The sequence below is a fragment of the Oncorhynchus tshawytscha genome, linkage group LG16 (assembly GCF_018296145.1).
Source record: "Oncorhynchus tshawytscha isolate Ot180627B linkage group LG16, Otsh_v2.0, whole genome shotgun sequence".
NCBI classification, from domain to species: Eukaryota; Metazoa; Chordata; class Actinopteri; order Salmoniformes; family Salmonidae; genus Oncorhynchus; species Oncorhynchus tshawytscha.
In genome coordinates, this window is record NC_056444.1 from 44,694,428 (window position 1) to 44,714,726 (window position 20,299).

General features: G+C 45.7%; 1 protein-coding gene across 1 annotated transcript in view; it reads right to left on the minus strand.

The window, feature by feature from the left end:
* Positions 1-20,299, minus strand: part of LOC112215726 (solute carrier family 12 member 5) — a 98,706-nt gene that overhangs the window by 42,095 nt on the left and 36,312 nt on the right. The window contains exons 2-4 of the mRNA XM_024375052.2: positions 5,643-5,746; positions 5,270-5,413; positions 2,921-3,067 (exon numbers count right to left, since the gene is read on the minus strand). Of these exons, the coding sequence (XP_024230820.1) occupies positions 2,921-3,067; positions 5,270-5,413; positions 5,643-5,746 (395 nt within the window). The remainder of the gene's footprint in view (positions 1-2,920; positions 3,068-5,269; positions 5,414-5,642; positions 5,747-20,299) is intronic.

Here is a 20,299-nt window from a genome sequence, read left to right on the forward strand (position 1 = left end):
GTGCCTCTTTGCTTGACATCATGGGAAAATCAAAAAGAAATCAGCCAAGACCTCTGAAAAAACCTCCTCTGGTTCATCCTTGGGAGCAATTTCCAAATGCCTGAAGGTACCACGTTCATCTGTACAGACAACAGTACGCAAGTATAAACACAATGGGACCACGCAGCCGTCATACCGCACAAGAAGGAGACGCGTTCTGTCTCCTAGAGATGAACGTACTTTGGTGCGAAAAGTGCAAATCAATCCCAGAACAACAGCAAAAGACATTGTGAAGATGCTGAAGGAAACAGGTACACAAGTATCTATATCCACAGTAAAACAAGTCCTATATCGACATAACCTGAAAGGCCGCTCAGCAAGGAAGAAGCCACTGCTCCAAAACTACCATAAAAAAAGCCAGACTACGGTTTGCAACTGCACATGGGGACAAAGATCGTACATTTGTAGAAATGTCCTCTGGTCTGATGAAAAAAAGATAGAACTGTTTGGCCATAATGACCATTGTTGTTGGAGGAAAAAGGGGGAGGCTTGCAAGCCAAAGAAAACCATCCCAACCGTGAAGCATGGGGGTGGTAGCATGATGTTGTGGGGGTACTTTGCTGCAGGAGGGACTGGTGCACTTCACAAAATAGATTGCATCATGAGGAAGGAAAATTATATGGATATATTGATGCAATATCTCAAGACATCAGTCAGGAAGTTAAAGCTTGGTCGCAAATGGGTCAACAATTTAAAGGCAATGCTACCAAATACTAATTGAGTGTATGCAAACTTCTAACCCACTGGGAATGTGATGAAAAAATACAAGCTGATATAAATCATTCTCCCAACTATTATTCTGACATTTCACATTCTTAAAATAAAGTGATGATCCTAACTGGCCTAAAACAGGGAATATTTACTAGTATTAAATGTCAGGAATTGTGAAAAACTGAGTTGAAATGTATTTGGCTAAGGTGTATGTAAACTTCCGACTTTAACTGTATATACACATACATACACATACATATATACATATATACACATGCACACTGTTTTTAGAATATACCTTTATTATTCCCCACAAACTCTACCACCACTCCCCCAATTTGAGTAAACTAAATAACAATAACTCTTTGGCTTCTACCTTCAGTTTATACATACTATACATATTTTACAGACACAATCTATTTTAAAATAAATATATTTTGTTTGTTGTTAGTCCTGGCCTTCCTCTATTTCTGATGTCCATCCAGTTGATTTCTATTTGTAACTGTGCTATTTCACAAAAGTTCTGATCCTATACACATTTTTCAGTCCCAGTTTGTTTTACATTTGTTATCTTGTTGTTATTAGTCTCACCCTTCAGCTCCATTCAACCACCCCCACTCTATTGCTTAACACTATCCATTTTGGATTTTTATTTGCCATATATTTTTCAACTGTGCTGTGATGATTCACAAAAGTACTGAACCTTTCTATTCTCATAGTTTCTACAGATTGTAAATTAAAGATAAACAAGAATTTTGTATAATAATTTTGAATCTGGTGTCGTTTTGTGTGTCAATTCATAAACCATGTGCCATGGAATCGGTACATCTCTTCCCAACTTTTTTGCAATTTAGATGGCACCTCTGTCAATTTTTTGGTCCTTAAATGAAACTGGTATATATTTTTATTTATCACACATTTCTTTAACCATTTTTGGTCTTTAATGCAGGGATAACAGACAAGTTCCTTACTTTTTTCCCCTTCCACTTGCCTCTTCCATTTCTGTGGTAATGCTGCAATTAGTTGGTTGTAATTTTGGGTAACAACAATTTAGAGGGTATGACATTTTAGTCTATTCTACTATTTAAGTCATGCTCTTTGGCACAGAACTGAGATCAGATTACCCATTATCAAGTGAGGATAAATGATATTCTCCCATCATGCTGTCTTTTCTATCTAACACATCTGATGGATCTCCACAAAGAGCAGGCTTTGCTGCTCAGGGTCTTCTAGTCTATTAGTAATGTAACACACAGCCCTCTACTATCCCTGGGGTGGGATTGGAACAGAGGTCCAACTGGTCACCACCTTTATGTATTGCCCCAAATAGCAGTTCTTTATAGTCCTGAGCTCACTGCTGAGTTGTTGGGGTTTGATGTTGTCTTTGATCAGGTCGGGATGGGCTATATCTGCCTTAAGGGTCAGTGCTGCTGCTGACATGCTAACCGGCAGTCATTGAGCTGATAGCAGCTCAGAGCGCTAGCTAGCCTTCATTTGTCACTGGATCAGTGACAGGCGTGGGTAAGGGCAGTCACCTAGTGTTTGGGGATTGGCTCAAGATAGTACTAGCCTTGAGAACTAAATACTAAGGCTATAGCTTTCAGTCTCTTGGTGCGCAAACCAAAAGGAACACCGTTTGGATAAATGCATTCTACATGCATTATGAAATTTAAGTTACAGTTCTTATGGCTTAAATCCTTATTTTCAGTAGAAAATTATGAAATGACTGTGAACCGGAATGTGATGGAATCTGAAAATATACTTGGGTATACAACACTTTAAAAAAAAATATATATTTACGTAAGTAAGTTAAGGGAAATGTATTCTGTAAAGCTTTCAGGGCTACCTCAGGTCAAAACAGGATTAAACTAGGATTTACTCAACTGGGAGAGCTTTGGGACATCAAACATAATTCAAATGGAAGTGGCGTTGAGTATATCCTTATCAGTGCTGCAAACGTGCCTCTCTTTCTGCTCTGGCTGGCAGAGTGCCCATTCTAACAACGATGGAGAGAGGATAGAGGGGAGGGGAGAGACAAAGTGGATGGAAGAGAAAAAGAGGAAAACACGGAGGGTGATATAAAGAGAGAGAAAGTTTAAGGGGAAGAAAAAGGAGGAGAACAGGAGAGAGAGAGTGAGTGAAAAGAATATGGTCCAGAGCTGTGACTCACCGTGGAGCAGCACATGAAGACGATGATGAAGGAGCCAAAGACCCCTCCTATGCCCACCATCCAGGTCATCCGCAGGAACAGGATCACACCAAAGATATTCTGGATGCAGGGCAGGTACACCCCCATCAGAGTGCCCAGCGATGGTGCCTGGAGAACAAACACAAATCAATACTGATTAAATATGAAAATGATTAACTGTGGCATGGCAGTACAAACTTGATAAAAGTACAGCAATGTACCCCACACCATTAGTGGAACAAAGCAAATTCCTCTAGTGACCGGCTCCGGCATCTGAGTTGAGTGGAGGAGTTGAGTGGGGGACATCTCCTCCCTCATTAACCTATTTGAATGGCAGCAGTAAGAAAGCACTTTCTTCTCCTTTTCCTCATTATTTTGGGCTGGCGATACGTTTGTGGCTCTCCATGATTGAAGGCTTTTTTTGCTTGTGAGGCATAAAGCTGAAATTCAGGCAACAGAGATTCCTCGGTGTCTCACTATATGGACTTAAAATAATCCAGATGTATGATATCATATTAGTGGACACTTACTTTCACTCTTCTATTCACGCAGGTGGAGGTGGCTCTAGGATACTGGCTGAGGTTGCACAAATCCTCTATCTCTGTCAGCTCATTTAGCTAATGACTAGCAATTGTCCTGTTACTAGGGAGAAGGACCATCTAATTATTTTCTTAATGTGGGCCTGTCTGTCTAGATATGTATAGAGGAGAAAATATAGTTCTCAAACTCTTCAATTGATCAGACATGGCTTTCAGCTATTGAGTTATATGGGATTGGATCTCCCATAGGACTTCACTTCACCATTCTTCTCTGAAGATTCTCTCAAGCTCTGTCAGGTTGGATGGGGAGCAACGCTGCACAGCTATTTTCAGGTCTCTCCAGAGATGTTTGATTGGGTTCAAGTCCGGGCTCTGGCTGGGCCACTCAAGGGCATTCTGAGACTTGTCCCGAAGCCAATCTTGTATTGTCTTGGCTGTGTGCTCAGGGTCGTTGTCCTGTTGGAAGGTGAACCTTTGCCCCAGTCTGAGGTCCTGAGCGCTCTGGAGCAGGTTTTCATCAAGGATCTCTCTGTACTTTGCTCCGTTCATCTTCCTCGTGATCCTGACTAGTCTCCCAGTCCCTTCTGCTGAAAAACATCCCTACAGCATGATGCTGCCACCAACATGTTTCCCCGTAGGGATGATGCCAGGTTTCCTCCAGACATGATGCTTGGCATTCAGGCCAAAGAGTTCAATCTTGTTTTCATCAGACCAGAGAATCTTGTTTCTTAAGGTCTGAGAGTCCTTTGGGTGCCATTTGGAAAACTCCATGCAGGCTGTCATGTGCATTTTACTGAGGAGTGGCAGTCCGCATGAGAGCCAGTTTCATCATAGAGCTTGATGGTTTTAGCGACTGCAATTGAAGAAACTTTCAAAGTTCTTGAAAATTTCCGTATTGACTTACCTTCATGTCTTAAAGTAATGACGGACTGTTGTTTCTCTTTGCTTATTTGAGCTGTTCTTGACATAATATGGACTTGGTCTTTTACCAAATATGGCTTTCTTCTGTATACCACCCCTACATGGTCACAACACAACTGATTGGCTCATACATATTAAGAAGGAAATAAATTCCGCAAATTAACTTTTGACAAGGCACACCTGTTAATTGGAATGGAGGAGACTCCAGGAGACTACCTCATGAAGCTGGTTGAGAGAATGCCAAGAGAGAATGCCAAGAGTGTACAAGCTGTCATCCGTGCCAGAGGTGTCTACTTTAAAGAATCTCAAAGATAAAATAAAACATAATATAACACTTATTGGTTACTACATGATTCCATATGTGTTATTTCATAATACCACATCCTAATAATATTCTCTCATAATACCAGCCTCTTGTGGCCTCTTGGCTGGAAGGAGCTGTCAAATTAGGATGTAGATAACAAGAAAAGGAGTGGAAGTGAATGATACAGTAACCTGACTCAGACCAGTGTGACAAGACAGGCCTAGAGAGTAGCTTCATGTATCAGGATTATGCTCCACTGCACATAACAGGGCTAACAGGGCTAATGTGGCCCTGCTCAGGTCCTATAAATTACCAAACTGATGTGTAACATCAGGGAAGGAAAAGGGCAGCACACACAGCCATCAATCACATCCTGTCCAGGCCTAAACATGGCTGACAGCGTCATCAGTAATCCTCCTTTCCGTTCTTAATCAGCTTTAATCCTCCACCTTGTCAGGTGGACAATGCTGACCTGGAAGGACCATACTCTGCCGCATCAGATCAATTCAAACTCCAGCTAATGTCTATGTTTAGGGACCACACTTTAGTTTAGATTAGATGAAGTACCTTGACAGCAGGTTTTTTTTTGGACGGAGCCGCCCCCTCCTCGTTCTCGGCCTCCTCGTGCTCTTTGCTGCCCTGAGGCAGGTTGGAGTAGTTGGCCAGACTGCTGAGTATGGACGACACCATGGGACTGTTGTCCATCTCCTCCTGCAGTACACAGGGACAGGTGGACAGACATCATATCAGCCCTCTAAGGTGTATTGACAACTGAGAAACCACTACTTATTTCAAAGAATTCAAACCACCTGGTGCCTGAGCAAGCAAGGTGTCGTATAAACTGTAGGTGGTCGTTTTAAACGAAGGGAACAAAGTAATGACAGTATTTAATTATTGTGTAATTATAGGGAAGCAAGTTAGGGAGCCCTGTGTTACAGACCTCAAACAGGGCCATATTCTTGCCATTGTACTGCTGGCTCTTCTCCACGTCGCTGGCACTGCTGCTGTTGATGAAGGGACTGCTCTCCTTGGGGTTCCCATCACCTGCAACAAACAGACAGCACAACAACAGTTAACAGAGAAACACACATTATACAAAATATAATCATTAAAGGAGAAATGTTGATTAAAATGGGGGCGAGGGGTTTTAGATTTTTTTCTTTCTATGAATATAAACGTTTGCAAAACACAGACATTAGCCACACTGAAAATGTACTTTCTGATTTACTTTTAAATGAGAGACCCAGTTTGTTTTAACAGGAGGAGAAATTATTGGATTTCGATGAGTATGAATGTGTTGTTGTCACGTTCTGACCTTTATTTCCTTTGTTTTGTCATTATTTAGTATGGCCAGGGTGTGAGTTGGGGTGGGCCGTCTATGTTTGTTTTTCAATGATTTTAGGATTTCTATGTTTCGGCCTAGTATGGTTCTCAATCAGAGGCAGGTGTCATTAGTTGTCTCTGATTGAGAATCATACTTAGGTAGCCTGGGTTTCACTGTTTGTTTGTGGGTGTTTGTTTCCGTGTCTGTGTTTTTCACCACACGGTACTGTTTTGGTTTTTGTTCGTTTCACGTTTATTGTTTTTTTATCAGTTGTGTTCATGTTGAGTATTTCTTATTAAAAGAACCATGGACACTTACCACGCCGCATATTGGTCTTCCGATCCTTCTCGCCTCTCCTCTTCAGAGGAAGAGGAGGAAAACCGTTACAGTTGTTTGTAAATAAATTATGTTAGCTTGGAGAATTGTTCAGTATTTAATTACGTTAGCACTCATAGTTGCTAGAGCCAGGAAACGCTTTGTTTAGATGGACCGATACAGGCTTTGTGTGGGGAGGGTCTGTGCTGGCAATGACAAATGGAACCAGATATTCCAAATTGTGTGTGTTCATTATCTTGGTAAATATGTATCATATCACACAAAGAACCTCATAGAAATGAAAACAAATCAGTGTGGTTTTGATATTAGGAGGTGTTATTTCACTTTCGGGGAACACAGAGGGGCAGTAGACACGCATACATGCAGGCAAGCAGGAACGCTGACGCTCGCACACATACACACACACCTTAGACAACACACCTAACAGAGTAGTTAACAGTCTCTTGGCCTTGCTCTGTGTTCATCCTCTGTGGGTCCTACAGTCAGCAGCCCCTATCACTTTCTGACACACAGAGAGGCCCAGTCATCCAATCAATACCTTTTTGGATTGCCTGCCCTGTCCCCTCTCCAGCCTGGCCAGGCGCTCTGACTGTGTCCCCTGCATGGCCCTGTCCTCTGCCTGCCACAGACTCTGTGCACAGGGCTTATTAATAGTGTGTATGGAGGGCGGTAGGGAGCGGTGGCCGATATTCCCCGCCACTCCACGCCAGTCCCAGAAGTGAACCTTCTCAGACGGCAGGAGAGGAATACTAAAGAGCCACTGCAGTGCATTAGCGCCAGGCAGCCAGGTAGCACAGAACAACCAACCAACCACACCAACAAAAACTAAAACACGCAGCACATCACTGCACAGTAAAACTGAGTTTACACACTCTTAGAAAAAAAGAGTTCCATAAGGATTCTTTGGCTGTCCCCTTTTTCATTACAGGTAGAACTCTTTTGGGTTCTATGTAGAACCCTCTGTGGGAAGGGTTTTACATGGATCTTAAAAAGGTTATATCTGGAACCAGATCAAACTCTTGGAAGACTTGGAAATCTCTAACAAAGCATTTGCAGCCCACTATGATCTTCTTGCATGGTAGAACCCCTATAGTGTATGGATCTGGATAGCACCATGCTACTAGAGCTATAACATGTCATCTTAATATGCTGTATACAAACCTAAACATCATCCTGATCTCATTCCTGAGATGCCCATTAGGGAGCAGATGGAGTGGCTCATATCATTAACAATAGCCCGGCTCTTTTAATCAACAGGCATGGCCTCGCAATGTGCACAGCAGTTTATTCTGCTTTATACTTTTCTATGTCCCTATCCAAGTGCATGTGCTTCAACATTGAATTAGTCCTTATCTGCATGCTTTATAGAAATGGGCCATAAAATGGGCTAACTTTCCTCACAAGGTCTCAAAGTGCTTTTAAGATGTATTTCATCTTTCTGCATGCTCTGTTTGGAATTCAAATTGTTCACTGAACATATTGTTACTGTAGTAATTGATTATTCATTATAATTATTGTAAACTAAATAGATTGTTATCGAGTTGAGAAATCGAGAACAATAGAGGATGTTGTAAGGGAGCGTCTGTATGCCTGTGCCATCTGTGAGTGTTTTGTGTGTGTGTGTGGATCGATTTGACCTCCGTTAGATTTACATACAGCTCTCTTTGCCCTTTACCTGCCATATTGATCGTGACAGGTAAGGACGTCCACACACTTTAGTTGTGAACTGATTCTCCCGCTCAGCTATCCTGCACCATCTTAACTGCTTTGGTCCCGCATACCTCACTCACTATCTCCACAGTGATACCAGTTGGAGGGAGATAGGTAGAACATTAAGAGGGACAAAGTGAAAATACAGATCTAAGCCTAGATTCAATCATGTCACGCGTTAACCAGTGGTAGCTGGACCCGCAATAGCATGGTGTTTTGCGTTAAAAGCTGTCAAATCAGTGGCTGCTCGTGTGGTCATTGTCACGAAGCCACACGCATCCCATTTGCATTAGAAGAAGTTCAGAACGAGAAAGTGTAGACTATACAGAAGTAATGGCACTGACATTTAAAATCTTTCAACAAAAATAATAGTGATTAATATCAGCCTAATCGAGGTGTAGATTACAACACACATTCCCAATTTGTGTCCCAATTTGTAACAAGGCTGCATGGGATTATTACTAATCCAACTCGGCACATCGAATGGCAATGTCCGCAATAGGTATAAGGCCAGGAGCCGCTTGCTGATTTGACAGCTCCAACGCCGTTACACCTGCGACACGCCTAAATAAAAACAATGAAACTTCTATGCAGTTGTCGGTTATTGCGGATTAAGGCAGAACTGATTGAATTTCTGGACATGTGGGGAAGGGGGCCATTTAGTGAGGGTAGGTGGTGGTGTGTGTGTGTGTCAGCGTGTGTGTGTATGTGTGTGTCTGTGTGTGGGTGGTTGTGTGACTATGCTCTATATACATTCTCTTTAATTAAGACCACAGTGTGTGCGCTCATGATAAAGGTCGCCCCATACAGCGTGTCCACTGAGTCCTTGGTGCCACAGAAAATGTTGCTTAATGCCTCAGGATAAGGCTCCATGTTATTTAGACCACTCTCCTTTCCTCTGCCTCTACAGGTCCCTCACTGTAAAAAGATAAAAAAAGTGGATTCAACGTACAATGTAACTCTTTATGACAGTACTTTACATATATCCTAAGGCCTTTCTTTGAGGGCCTAGTTACACCCTAACGCAGTGATCTGAAATTCCTGGTTTTCGGGCCACAGCAAGCCTGCAAGTCACATTATGCTGGCTTGCAAAGGGCAGTGTAAATCCTATTGGAATCAAGCCAGAGTGAGGATATCCAACAACTGGAACTTTTAATCACCCGCAACCTACATTGAGAATAACTGCCAGAGTAAGGAAAACTGATTATTGAGAGGACTTAAATCCTATAAACTTGAATAGCCATTTCAGTCACGGGTGCAAAAGTCCAACTACTAACAGATTGGATTAGTTCAGAAATATTTACGTTATTTATGTTTGTGTAGCCTAAAATTAATCAACCAATCAATGAACTGTAATTGCAAAAACACAGTTATTGAAACAAACAATTCTGAAAATACTGAAAAAAGAGCTTGCTGGGAAATATGATATTGATGGGTGTGGTTTTGAGTGGTTTTGCACAAACACATGTGTTTTTACTCAAGAAGCTTGTTCAAATTCAGCTAATTTTGATCAGTTTGTTGATTCAAGGTACCATTGTAAGGCAACAAGCTACAGTAGGATTTTGAGTTAGCTCAACATTTGTGCAAATAGCTAAACCAACATACAGTGTTGCCTTCCAAAGGCAAACGTGAATTTGTTATTCGACACAACACGTTTTTATACATTCAGCCTACTGTGTGCAAAGTTTATTTAGCTCAATTTGTTGTCTTTCTGAAGTCCACCCAACTCACAGAACAACTATGATTAAGTCATTGGTTAAGTTGGCATTTTTACAGTGCTCAGATGTACTGCCTAGAAGGTCAGCATCCCGGAGTCCACTCTTCACTGTTGACGTTGAGACTGGTGTTTTGCGGGTACTAATTAAGCTGCCAATTGAGGACTTGTGAGGCATCTGCTTCTCAAACTAGACACTATGCACTTGTCCTCTTGCTCAGTTGTGCACCGGGGCCTCCTACTCCTCTTTCTATTCTGGTTAGTAGACGGGAGTAGTATACAGCGTTGTGCGAGAACTTCTGTTTCTTGGCAATTTCTGACATGGAATAGCCTTCATTTCTCAGAAGAAAGGTCTTTGCTTCTAGTCATTTTGAGCCTGTAATCGAACGCACAAATGCTTATGCTCCAGATACTCAACTAGTCTAAAGAAGGACAGTTTTATTGCTTCTTTAATCAGATTAACCCTTTTCATCTGTGCTAACATAACTGCAAAAGGTTTTTCTAATGATCAATTAGCCTTTTAAAATGATAAACTTGGATTAGCTAACACAACGTGCCATTGGAACACAGGAGTGATGGTTGCTGATAATGGGCCTCTGTACGCCTATGTAGATATTCCATTTCCAGCTACAATAGTAATTTAAAACATTAACAATGTCTACGTTGTATTTCTGATCAATTTTATGTTATTTTAATGGTCAAAAAATGTGTGTCTCTCTCTCAAGCAGATCAATGATGTTCAAGGCATTAACTATGCACACACAAACTGACTGAAATAACATAAACAGGAAATACATGACTTTCATCATCAGCTTGAGCCATAGGTCTGATGGCGTAGCAGTGAAGACGTGTTTGTGTTTGTTTATTTGTTTGTTCCTCTCGTGTACTTTTGTATTTTTCGTATTTTTTGTTTATATATTTCAATTTATTTTCAATCTCTTTTCGATTTTTAATTCGATTATACATTCCAGTAACCTGCCTCACCTAATGTCATACGGAATCGCTATTATTTTCAATTTTAGAACACATTCAAGAACCTCCAGAAACTAACTAGCTAATTAGCTACAAGATATTTAGTCATTGTTAGCCACTGCTAGCGGCTTTTACCTTCTGCACAGATAACAGCCCTGTTCTTAGCCTGGATAATACTCGCTAGTCTACCAGTATCGGACTGTCTCTCCACAACAACGGCGGATTCCTGCCGTAATCCCTGGACCACTACTTCTGATCTTCACAGCTAAATTGCAGCTAGCTAGCTAGCTAGCTCACAGCCTGCAGCTAGTTAGCTCACAGCTAGCTTGGACTCACCGTGGCATCCAGTACCAAAGCTATCCCTGAGGCCCACCTCCCGGCCTACTCAGCTGTTCACCCGAACCCCACTCATACACGGCTAGAGCCCAATACTCCACCGGATCCTTGCTGTAAACTCTGGACCTTGACACTGGATCACCGCTGCTACCGATTGGCTATAGTGGCAAACGCCACTGCCACGAAGCTAGCACCAGTTAGCCGTGAGCCAGGTGCATCTCCCGGCTAGCAAACTAAATTCTACAATACCTCTTTCACCATCTGGCTTGGATTCTCTGTCGACACAGCGCCCCGCCGCACCACCACGACTGGTCTGCCGACGAATACTCCATCCGCTGTGCCTTCAACCGGCCTCCGTCGGAGCAGACGCTCATACTAGCCCCTTGCTACTAACTTTAAACGCCGTGTCGCTGCATAGTGGCGGCTTACCTGTTCCATCTACTGCTGCCCCCTGGACACTATGATCACTTGGCTACATAACTGATGCCTGCTGGACTGGCCATTAATCACGGTACTCCATTCTGTTTATTTATTTTTTATCTGGCGGCCCCAGCCGCGAACTGAGACTCTGTGTGTAGTTAATCCGACCCTCTCTGCCTAGTCATCGCCATTTTACCTGCTGTTGTTGTGTTAGCTGATTAGCTGTTGTTGTCTCACCTGTTGTTTTAGCTAGCTCTCCCAATCAACACCTGCGATTACTTTATGCCTCGCTGTATGTCTCTCTCAAATGTCAATATGCCCTGTATACTGTGATTCAGGTTAGTTATCATTGTTTTAGTTTACAATGGAGCCCCTAGTTCCACTCTTCATACCTCTGATACCTCCTTTGTCCGACCTCCCACACATGCGGTGACCTCACCCATTACAACCAGCATGTCCAGAGATACAACCTCTCTTATCATCACCCAGTGCCTGGGCTTACCTCCGCTGTACCCGCACCCCACCATACCCCTGTCTGCGCATTATGACCTGTATATACTCTACCACGCCATGAAATCTGCTCCTTTTATTCTTTGTCCCCATCGCTCTAGGCGACCAGTTTTGATAGCCTTTAGCCGCACCCTCATTCTACTCCTCCTCTGTTCCGCGGGTGATGTGGAGGTAAACCCAGGCCCTGCTTGTCCCCAGGCACCCTCATTTGTTGACTTCTGTGATCGAAAAAGCCTTGGTTTCATGCATGTCAACATCAGAAGCCTCCTCCCTAAGTTTGTTTTACTCACTGCTTCAGCACACTCTGCCAACCCTGATGTCCTTGCCGTGTCTGAATCCTGGGTTAGGAAGGCCACCAAAAATTCTGAGATTTCCATACCCAACTATAACATTTTTCATCAAGATAGAACTGCCAAAGGGGGAGGAGTTGCAGTCTACTGCAGAGATAGCCTGCAAAGTAATATCATACTTTCCAGGTCCAAACCCAAACAGTTTGAACTTCTAATTTTAAAAATGAATCTCTCACTGTTGCCGCCTGCTACCGACCCCCCTCAGCTGCCAGCTGTGCCCTGGACACCATTTGTGAATTGATTGCTCCCCATGTAGCTTCAGAGTTTGTTTTGTTAGGTGACCTAAACTGGGATATGCTTAACACCAATATAAGCTAGATGCCCTCAATCTCACACAAATCATCAAGGAAACCACCAGGTACAACCCTAAATCTGTAAACAAGGGCAACCTCATAGACGTTATCCTGACCAACTGGCCCTCCAAATACACCTCCACTGTCTTCAATCAGGATCTCAGCGATCACTGCCTCATTGCCTGTATCCGCTACGGGTCCGCAGTCAAACGACCACCCCTAATCACTGTCAAACGCTCCCTAAAACACTTCTGCAAGCAGGCCTTTCTAATCGACCTGGCCCGGGTATCCTGGAAGGATATTGACCTCATCCCGTCAGTTGAGGATGCCTGGTCATTCTTTAAAAGTAACTTCCTCACTATCTTAGATAAGCATGCTCCGTTCAAAAAATGCAGAACTAAGAACAGATATAGCCCTTTGTTTACTCCAGACCTGACTGCCCTCGACCAGCACAAAAACATCCTGTGGCGGACTGCAATAGCATCGAATAGTCCCCGCGATATGCAACTGTTCAGGGAAGTCAGGAACCAATACACGCAGTCAGTCAGGAAAGCAAAGGCCAACTTTTTCAAGCAGAAATTTGCATCCTGTAGCTCTAACTCCAAAAGGTTCTGGGACACTGTAAAGTCCATGGAGAACAAGAGCACCTCCTCCTAGCTGCCCACTGCACTGAGGTTAGGTAACACGGTCACCTCCAATAAATCCGTGATAATCGAAAACTTCAACAAGCATTTCTCAACAGCTGGCCATGCCTTCCTCCGGGCTACTCCAACCTCGGCCAACAGCTCCGCTCCCCCCACAGCTACTCGCCCAAGCCTCCCCAGCTTTTCCTGTACCCAAATCCAGATAGCAGATGTTCTGAAAGAGCTGCAAAACCTGGACCCGTACAAATCAGCTGGGCTTGAAAATCTAGATCCTCTATTTCTGAAACTATCCGCCGCCATTGTCGCAACCCCTAATACCAGCCTGTTCAACCTCTCTTTCGTATCGTCTGAGATCCCCAAGGATTGGAAAGCTGCCGCGGTCATCCCCCTCTTCAAATAGGGAGACACCCTGGACCCAAACTGTTACAGACCTATATTCATCCTGCCCTACCTATCTAAGGTCATCGAAAGCCAAGTCAACAAACAGATCGCTGACAATCTCGAATCCCACCGTACCTTCTCCGCTGTGCAATCTGGTTTCCGAGCCGATCACGGATGCACCTCAGCCACGCTCAAGGTACTAAACGATATCATAACCGCCATCGATAAAAGACAGTACTGTGCAGCCGTCTTCATCGACCTGGCCAAGGCTTTCGACTCTGTCAATCACCATATTCTTATCGGCAGATTCAGTAGCCTCGGTTTTTCTAATGACTGCCTTGCCTGGTTAACCAACTACTTTGCAGACAGAGTTCAGTGTGTCAAATCGGAGGGCATGATGTCCGGTCCTCTGGCAGTCTCTATGGGGGTACCACAGGGTTCAATTCTCGGGCCGACTCTTTTCTCTGTATATATCAATGATGTTGCTCTTGCTGCGGGCAATTCCCTGATCCACCTCTACGCAGACAACACCATTCTGTATACTTCTGGCCCTTCCTTGGAGACTGTGCTATCTAACCTCCAGACGAGCTTCAATGCCATACAACACTCCTTCCGTGGCCTCCAACTGCTCTTAAACGCTAGTAAAACCAAATGCATGCTTTTCAACCGTTTGCTGCCTGCACCCGCACGGCCGACTAGCATCACCACCCTGGATGGTTCCGACCTAGAATATGTGGACATCTATAAGTACCTAGGTGTCTGGCTAGACTGTAAACTCTCCTTCCAGACTCATATCAATCATCTCCAATCTAAAATCAAATCTAGAGTCGGCTTTCTATTTCCCAACAAACCCTCCTTCACTCACGCCGCCAAACTTACCAGGTAAAACTGACTATCCTACCGATCCTCGAATTCCACAATGTCAACTACAAAATAGCTTCCAATACTCTACTCAGCAAACTGGATGCAGTTTATCACAGTGCCATCCGTTTAGTTACTAAAGCACCTTCTACCACCCACCACTGCGACCAGTATGCTCTAGTCGGCTGGCCCTCGCTACATATTCGTCGCCAGACCCACTGGTTCCAGGTCATCTACAAGTCCATGCTAGGTAAAGCTCCGCCTTATCTCAGTTCACTGGTCACGATGGCAACACCCATCCGTAGCACGCGCTCCAGCAGGTGTATCTCACTGATCATCCCTAAAGCCAACACCTCATTTGGCCGCCTTTCCTTCCAGGTCTCTGCTGCCTGTGACTGGAACGGATTGCAAAAATCGTTGATGTTGGAGACTTTTATCTCCCTCACCAACTTTAAACATCTTCTATCTGAGCAGCTAACCGATCGCTGCAGCTGTACATAGTCCATCGGTAAATAGCCCACCCAATTTACCTACCTCATCCCCATACTGTTTTTATTTATTTACTTTTCTGCTCTTTTGCACACCAGTATCTCTACCTGTACATGACCATCTGATCATTTATCATTTATCACTCCAGTGTTAATCTGCTAAATTGTCATTTTTCGCCTACCTCCTCATGCCTTATTTTTTTTCTTCTGTGCTATTGACTTGTTTATTGTTTACTCCATGTTTAACTCTGTGTTGTTGTCTGTTCACACTGCTATGCTTTATTTTGGCCAGGTCGCAGTTGTAAATGAGAACTTGTTCTCAGCTAGCCTACCTGGTTAAATAAAGGTGAAATAAAAAGGCCTGACATGAACATAATGCAAACATCAACACTGATTATGACACCGCATCACGGCGATTGTCCTTTTATTGTAATCTGTATAATGTCTCCGGTGCAGATAATCAAACCAGTATACAGACAAGCAGAAAACCACACAAACACAAGGCCTTAATCCCTGTAGCGTTTTAAAACACTGATACACTACAGTACCTGAGTGGATGAGCCAAAACACTTGGGGAGAGTGCCAGGCGATGGAAGAGACAAAGCCCTTTAATTGATTGGATTGAGAGAGAAGAGAGGTGGCTAGGGGATAGGGCTGTGATAGGGCTGGGAAACCTGCTGTAAATCATCTGTTGGTCTCTGTGGAGAGATACGTTAACACCTCAGCTAACTAAAAGACCAGCATTACAACACTCTTAGTTAAATTAGCTCCATAAGGAATTTACTTGAACTGTATAGCTAGAACAGAACCATAGACCTAGAATGGGAGCATTACAAATCCTGCTCAGTACCAGTGGGCTTCCTTCTTTCTTCACATGCAAAGCCTGCCTCACTGTTTAACAGTCAAACCTGTACTCAACACTTACGTGATCAGGCAGCAGCAAAATCACTATTCATGTGCGGCAGAAGTGGAGCATCTTTTTTTCAGCTTTTTCTCAGATATTATGATGCGAGGACTGAATGACCCATAGAGGTTAAGTGTTTCTCATCCATATTCATGAGCTACAGTTGGGCTGGGGTAAGGCAGGGTGCTGTATGCATTCTGAAACCGTTTGGACTGAGAGACACTACACTTTTAAAAGCTTTATTGGAACAGTAACATGCACAGTAACACCCTTTCCTGTGAGCCAAGTTAGCACCCTCAGCAGGGACATTCAGAGACAATGTGCACTTCCTCTTTAGAGTCTGATACTTCCTCTGCTTCTTAACACAGCGCGCATCCAACCCGGAAGCCAGCTGCACCAATGTGAAACACAGTGCACCTGGCGACCTGGTTAGCATGCATTGCGCCCGGCCTGCCACAGGAGTCGCTAGCATTTCTGATGATGAACATGTAGAGGTGTTTTAGAAATCAACTTTTGTTTCTCGATACTGTTTGCATCTGGGTCATACCTTAAACGTGATAGTAAGAACTGGCCATGACCGACCTAACAGACTCGGACCAGCTCCGCAACGCTATCTTCTCCCAAGGAGCCACTATTGGAAGGCTCGAGGAGTTGTTTCGCGGTCTTATGGAAGGGTTCCAATCGCATTACTGGAGCATTTTGTAGCTTGTCTGTCAGGCAGCCTACCACAATGGTAACCTCCCAGCCCCTGAGTAACTCAACTATTAGCAGTGTCACCTCGCCGGACACCCCAGTGTTCCGGAGCACTATGATGGAGATTCCGGGACCTGCCGGCCTTTTCTCTCCCAGGGCTCCCTCATTTTTGAGCCGCAGCCATCTTCGTTCCCCTCGGACCGCTCAAGGACAGCATAAGCCATTACGCTGATGTCCGGGAGGGCACTCACCTGGGCCATGGCGGTGTGGGAGCAGCAATCCGTTGTCTGCCTCGGGTCTGGAGGAGTTCATGGAGGAAGTTCGGAACGTGTTTGATTCTCCGTTGTCTGGGAGAGGGGCTGCTTGCAAGCTGCTCCAGCTACGCCAAGACTCCCGTAGAGTGGCAGGCTATGTGGTGGATTTCCGCATGTTTGCAGCTGAGAGTGCTTGGAACCCGGAAGCGCTCTTTGACACGTTCCTACACGGAGTATCGGAGGAAGTTAAGGACGAGCTTGCAGCCTGGGAACTACCGATGGATCTCGACTCGCTTATCACCTTGACCATTTTGATCAATTGACGACTACGGGAACGAAGGAAGGAGAGGAGAGTCGATTCCACTTCACCGCCAAGGTATCCCGGAAGTCCCTGACGGCTCCATTGCTGAGAGAAACTGAGGCTACCCGAGTTCCGATCGGGGGCCTCCTAAGACTGCGGATTCACCTCTTCCCAAGCCAATGCAACTAGGCAGAGCTAGGCTGTCTCCAGCCGAACGCCTATGCAGGCTTCACACTAAGAGTTGCCTGTATTGCGGGACTACTGGTCATTTTGTTTCCCCCTGTCCACTAAAAGACCAGGCTCACCGGTAGGAGTGAGTACTCTGGTGGGCCATACGGATAACTTTTCCACACCCCTTACTTGCATTCCTTTTCATGCCATTTTCAGGCCATGTAAAAAAAAGTGGGGATAACCAGTCAAAATCTCTCTGGGTACTCATCAACTCTGGGGCTGATGAGAGCTTTATGGACACTACCCTGGCTTCCGAGCTGGATATCCCCACTCAGCCCCTCTCCATTCCCATGAACGTTAGAGCACTGGACGGGCGCTCTATTGGCCGAGTCACCCACAATACCACCCCCATCAACCTACGTGTGTCAGGGAACCACATAGAGATGATCCAGTTCCTGCACATTAATTATCCTCAGGTTCCCGTGGTATTGGGATTCTCCTGGCCAGCTCTGCCCCGCCCATTGCCTGAAATCAGTGCAGCCTTCCCTTGGGACGTCTTCCTGGGAGCTCGGAAGCTGCCCTGGACCTCTCCACCATCCCCGCAGAGTACCAGGACCTCTGTGAGGTGTTCAGTAAGGCCCGGGCCACTTCGCTGCTGCCGCACCAACCATATGACTGCGGGATTGATCTTCTCCCAGGCATCACTCCGCCACGGGTACGATGGTACTCCCTGTCGGGTCCGGAGACCAAGGCTATGGAGACCTACATTGAGGACTCCCTAGCTGCTGTGTTCATCCATCCTTTTGCCTCTCCCGCCGACACAGGGCTCTTCTTTGTGGAGAAGGACAAAACCCTGGGCCCGTGCATCAACTACCAAGTTCTCAACGACATCACGGTGAGGAACCACTACCCTCTACCTCTCATCTCCTCGGCCTTCGAGCCGCACCAGGGGGCCACTGTGTTCTCAAAGCTGGACCTATGGAATGCCTACCATTGTGGATACAGAAGGGTACGAGTGGAAAACTGCCTTCAACACGGCCAGCGGTCACTACAAGTATCTGGTTATGCCTTTTGGCCTCACCAAAGCCCCTGCTGTGTTTCAGTTTCTGGTTAATAATGTTCTCCGCAACATGTTGAACCGGTTCAACTTCGTCTACCTCGATGACATCCTCGTCTTCTCCCGCTCCACCCAAGAACATGTGCTCCAAGTCCAAAAGGTTCTCCAATGCCTCCTGGAGAACCAGCTTTTTGCAAAAGCAGAAATGTGTGAATTCCATTGCTCCACCATCCCCTTTCTGGGTTACATCATCGCTTCAGGGAGCATACAGATGGATCACAGGGTGCTGAGAGCGGTGGTGGATTGGCCTCAGCCTACGTCCACAGTATAGCTGCAGCGTTTCCTGGGATTCGTCAACTTTTATCGCCCCTTTATCTGGTGCTACAGCAAGGGTGCTACTTGCTTCCCCCCTGTCTGCACTCACCTCTCCCAAGGTTCCATTCACGTGGTCCCCAGCTGTTGACCAGGCGTTCTGGGATCTTAAACATCGTTTCCCCACAGCTCCCATCTTGGTTCATTCTGACCTGTAGTGCCAGTTCCGGGGGGAGGCCGATGCCTCGGATGCCGGAGTGGAGGCTGTCCTGTCCCAGCGGTCGTTACATCACTGCGTCTTCTTCTCCCACCTCCACAACACCACGGAGAGAAACTACGATGTGGTGAATCATGAGTTTCTCGCGATGAAGATGGTGTTGGAGGCACTGGCTGGAGGGGGCGGAACAGCCTTTCATTGTGTGGACCGACCACAAGAACCTGGAAAATCTCAGCACCGCCAAGCGCCTCAATCCAAGAATGTCAAGGGATCCAAGAATGTCAAGCCGGATGCGCTGTCACGCTGCTATAGCCTCACGGCTACTACCCTGGAACACGAGACCATCCTACCCACCTCATGCCTGGCATTGGCACTCATCTGGGGATTAGGGAAGCATGTTCGTGAGGCGTTCCCAGCTGAACCCCGGGGGGGAGGGGGTTGATAACTGGATGTTAGTTTCTGACGCGGTCCGCTCTGTGGTCCTGGAGTGGGCCAACTCCACCAGGATTGCCTGCCACCCAGGCTCCTGTCGGACCCTGGCTCTTGTGCGACAATGCTTTTGGTGGCCTACCATGGTCCCTGACGTCTTTACATTCGTCGCTGTTTGCATGGTTTGTGAGTAAAACAAGACTCCTCTGCAAGCTCCGGCTGGTCTCCTCCAACCTCTGCCTGTCCCTCACCGTCCCTGGTCTCACATCTCCCTGGACTTTGCAATGGGTCTTCCCACATCTGATGTCAACAACGCCATCCTGAATGTGGTGGATTGGTTTTCCAGAGCCGCCCACTTCATTCCTCTCCCCAAACTACCATCTGCCAAAGAGATGGCCCAGCTCATGGTGCAGCACGTCTTCCGGATCCATGGACTACCAGTAGACATGGTCTCCGACTGGGGTCCTCGATTCTCGTCCCGGTTCTGGAAGGTGTTCTGCAGCCTCATTGGGTCGTCAGCCAGCCTGTCCTACGGGTTCCACCCCCCAGTCCAACGGCCAGTCAGAGCGGGCCAACCATGACCTAGAGACTACTCTGCGCTACCTTGTCTCCACTGCCTTGTCTCCGCCAACCCCACCACCTGGAGCCAGCAGCTTGTGTGGGTTGAATATGCCCGCAACACCCTTCCCTGCTCTGCCTATCACATTTTGAGTGTTCCCTGGGGTATCAGCCCCCGCTCTTCCCTGAGCAGGAAGAAGAGGTTGGCATACCTTCTGCCCACATGTTTGCCCGCCTCTTTTGTTGTACCTGGAGGAGAGCCCGGTCGGCCCTCCTGAAGACCACCTCCAGGTATCGACAAGTGGATCGCCACCGGACCCCGGCTCCCCGATATCGTCTCGGGCAAAAGATTTGGCTGTCCA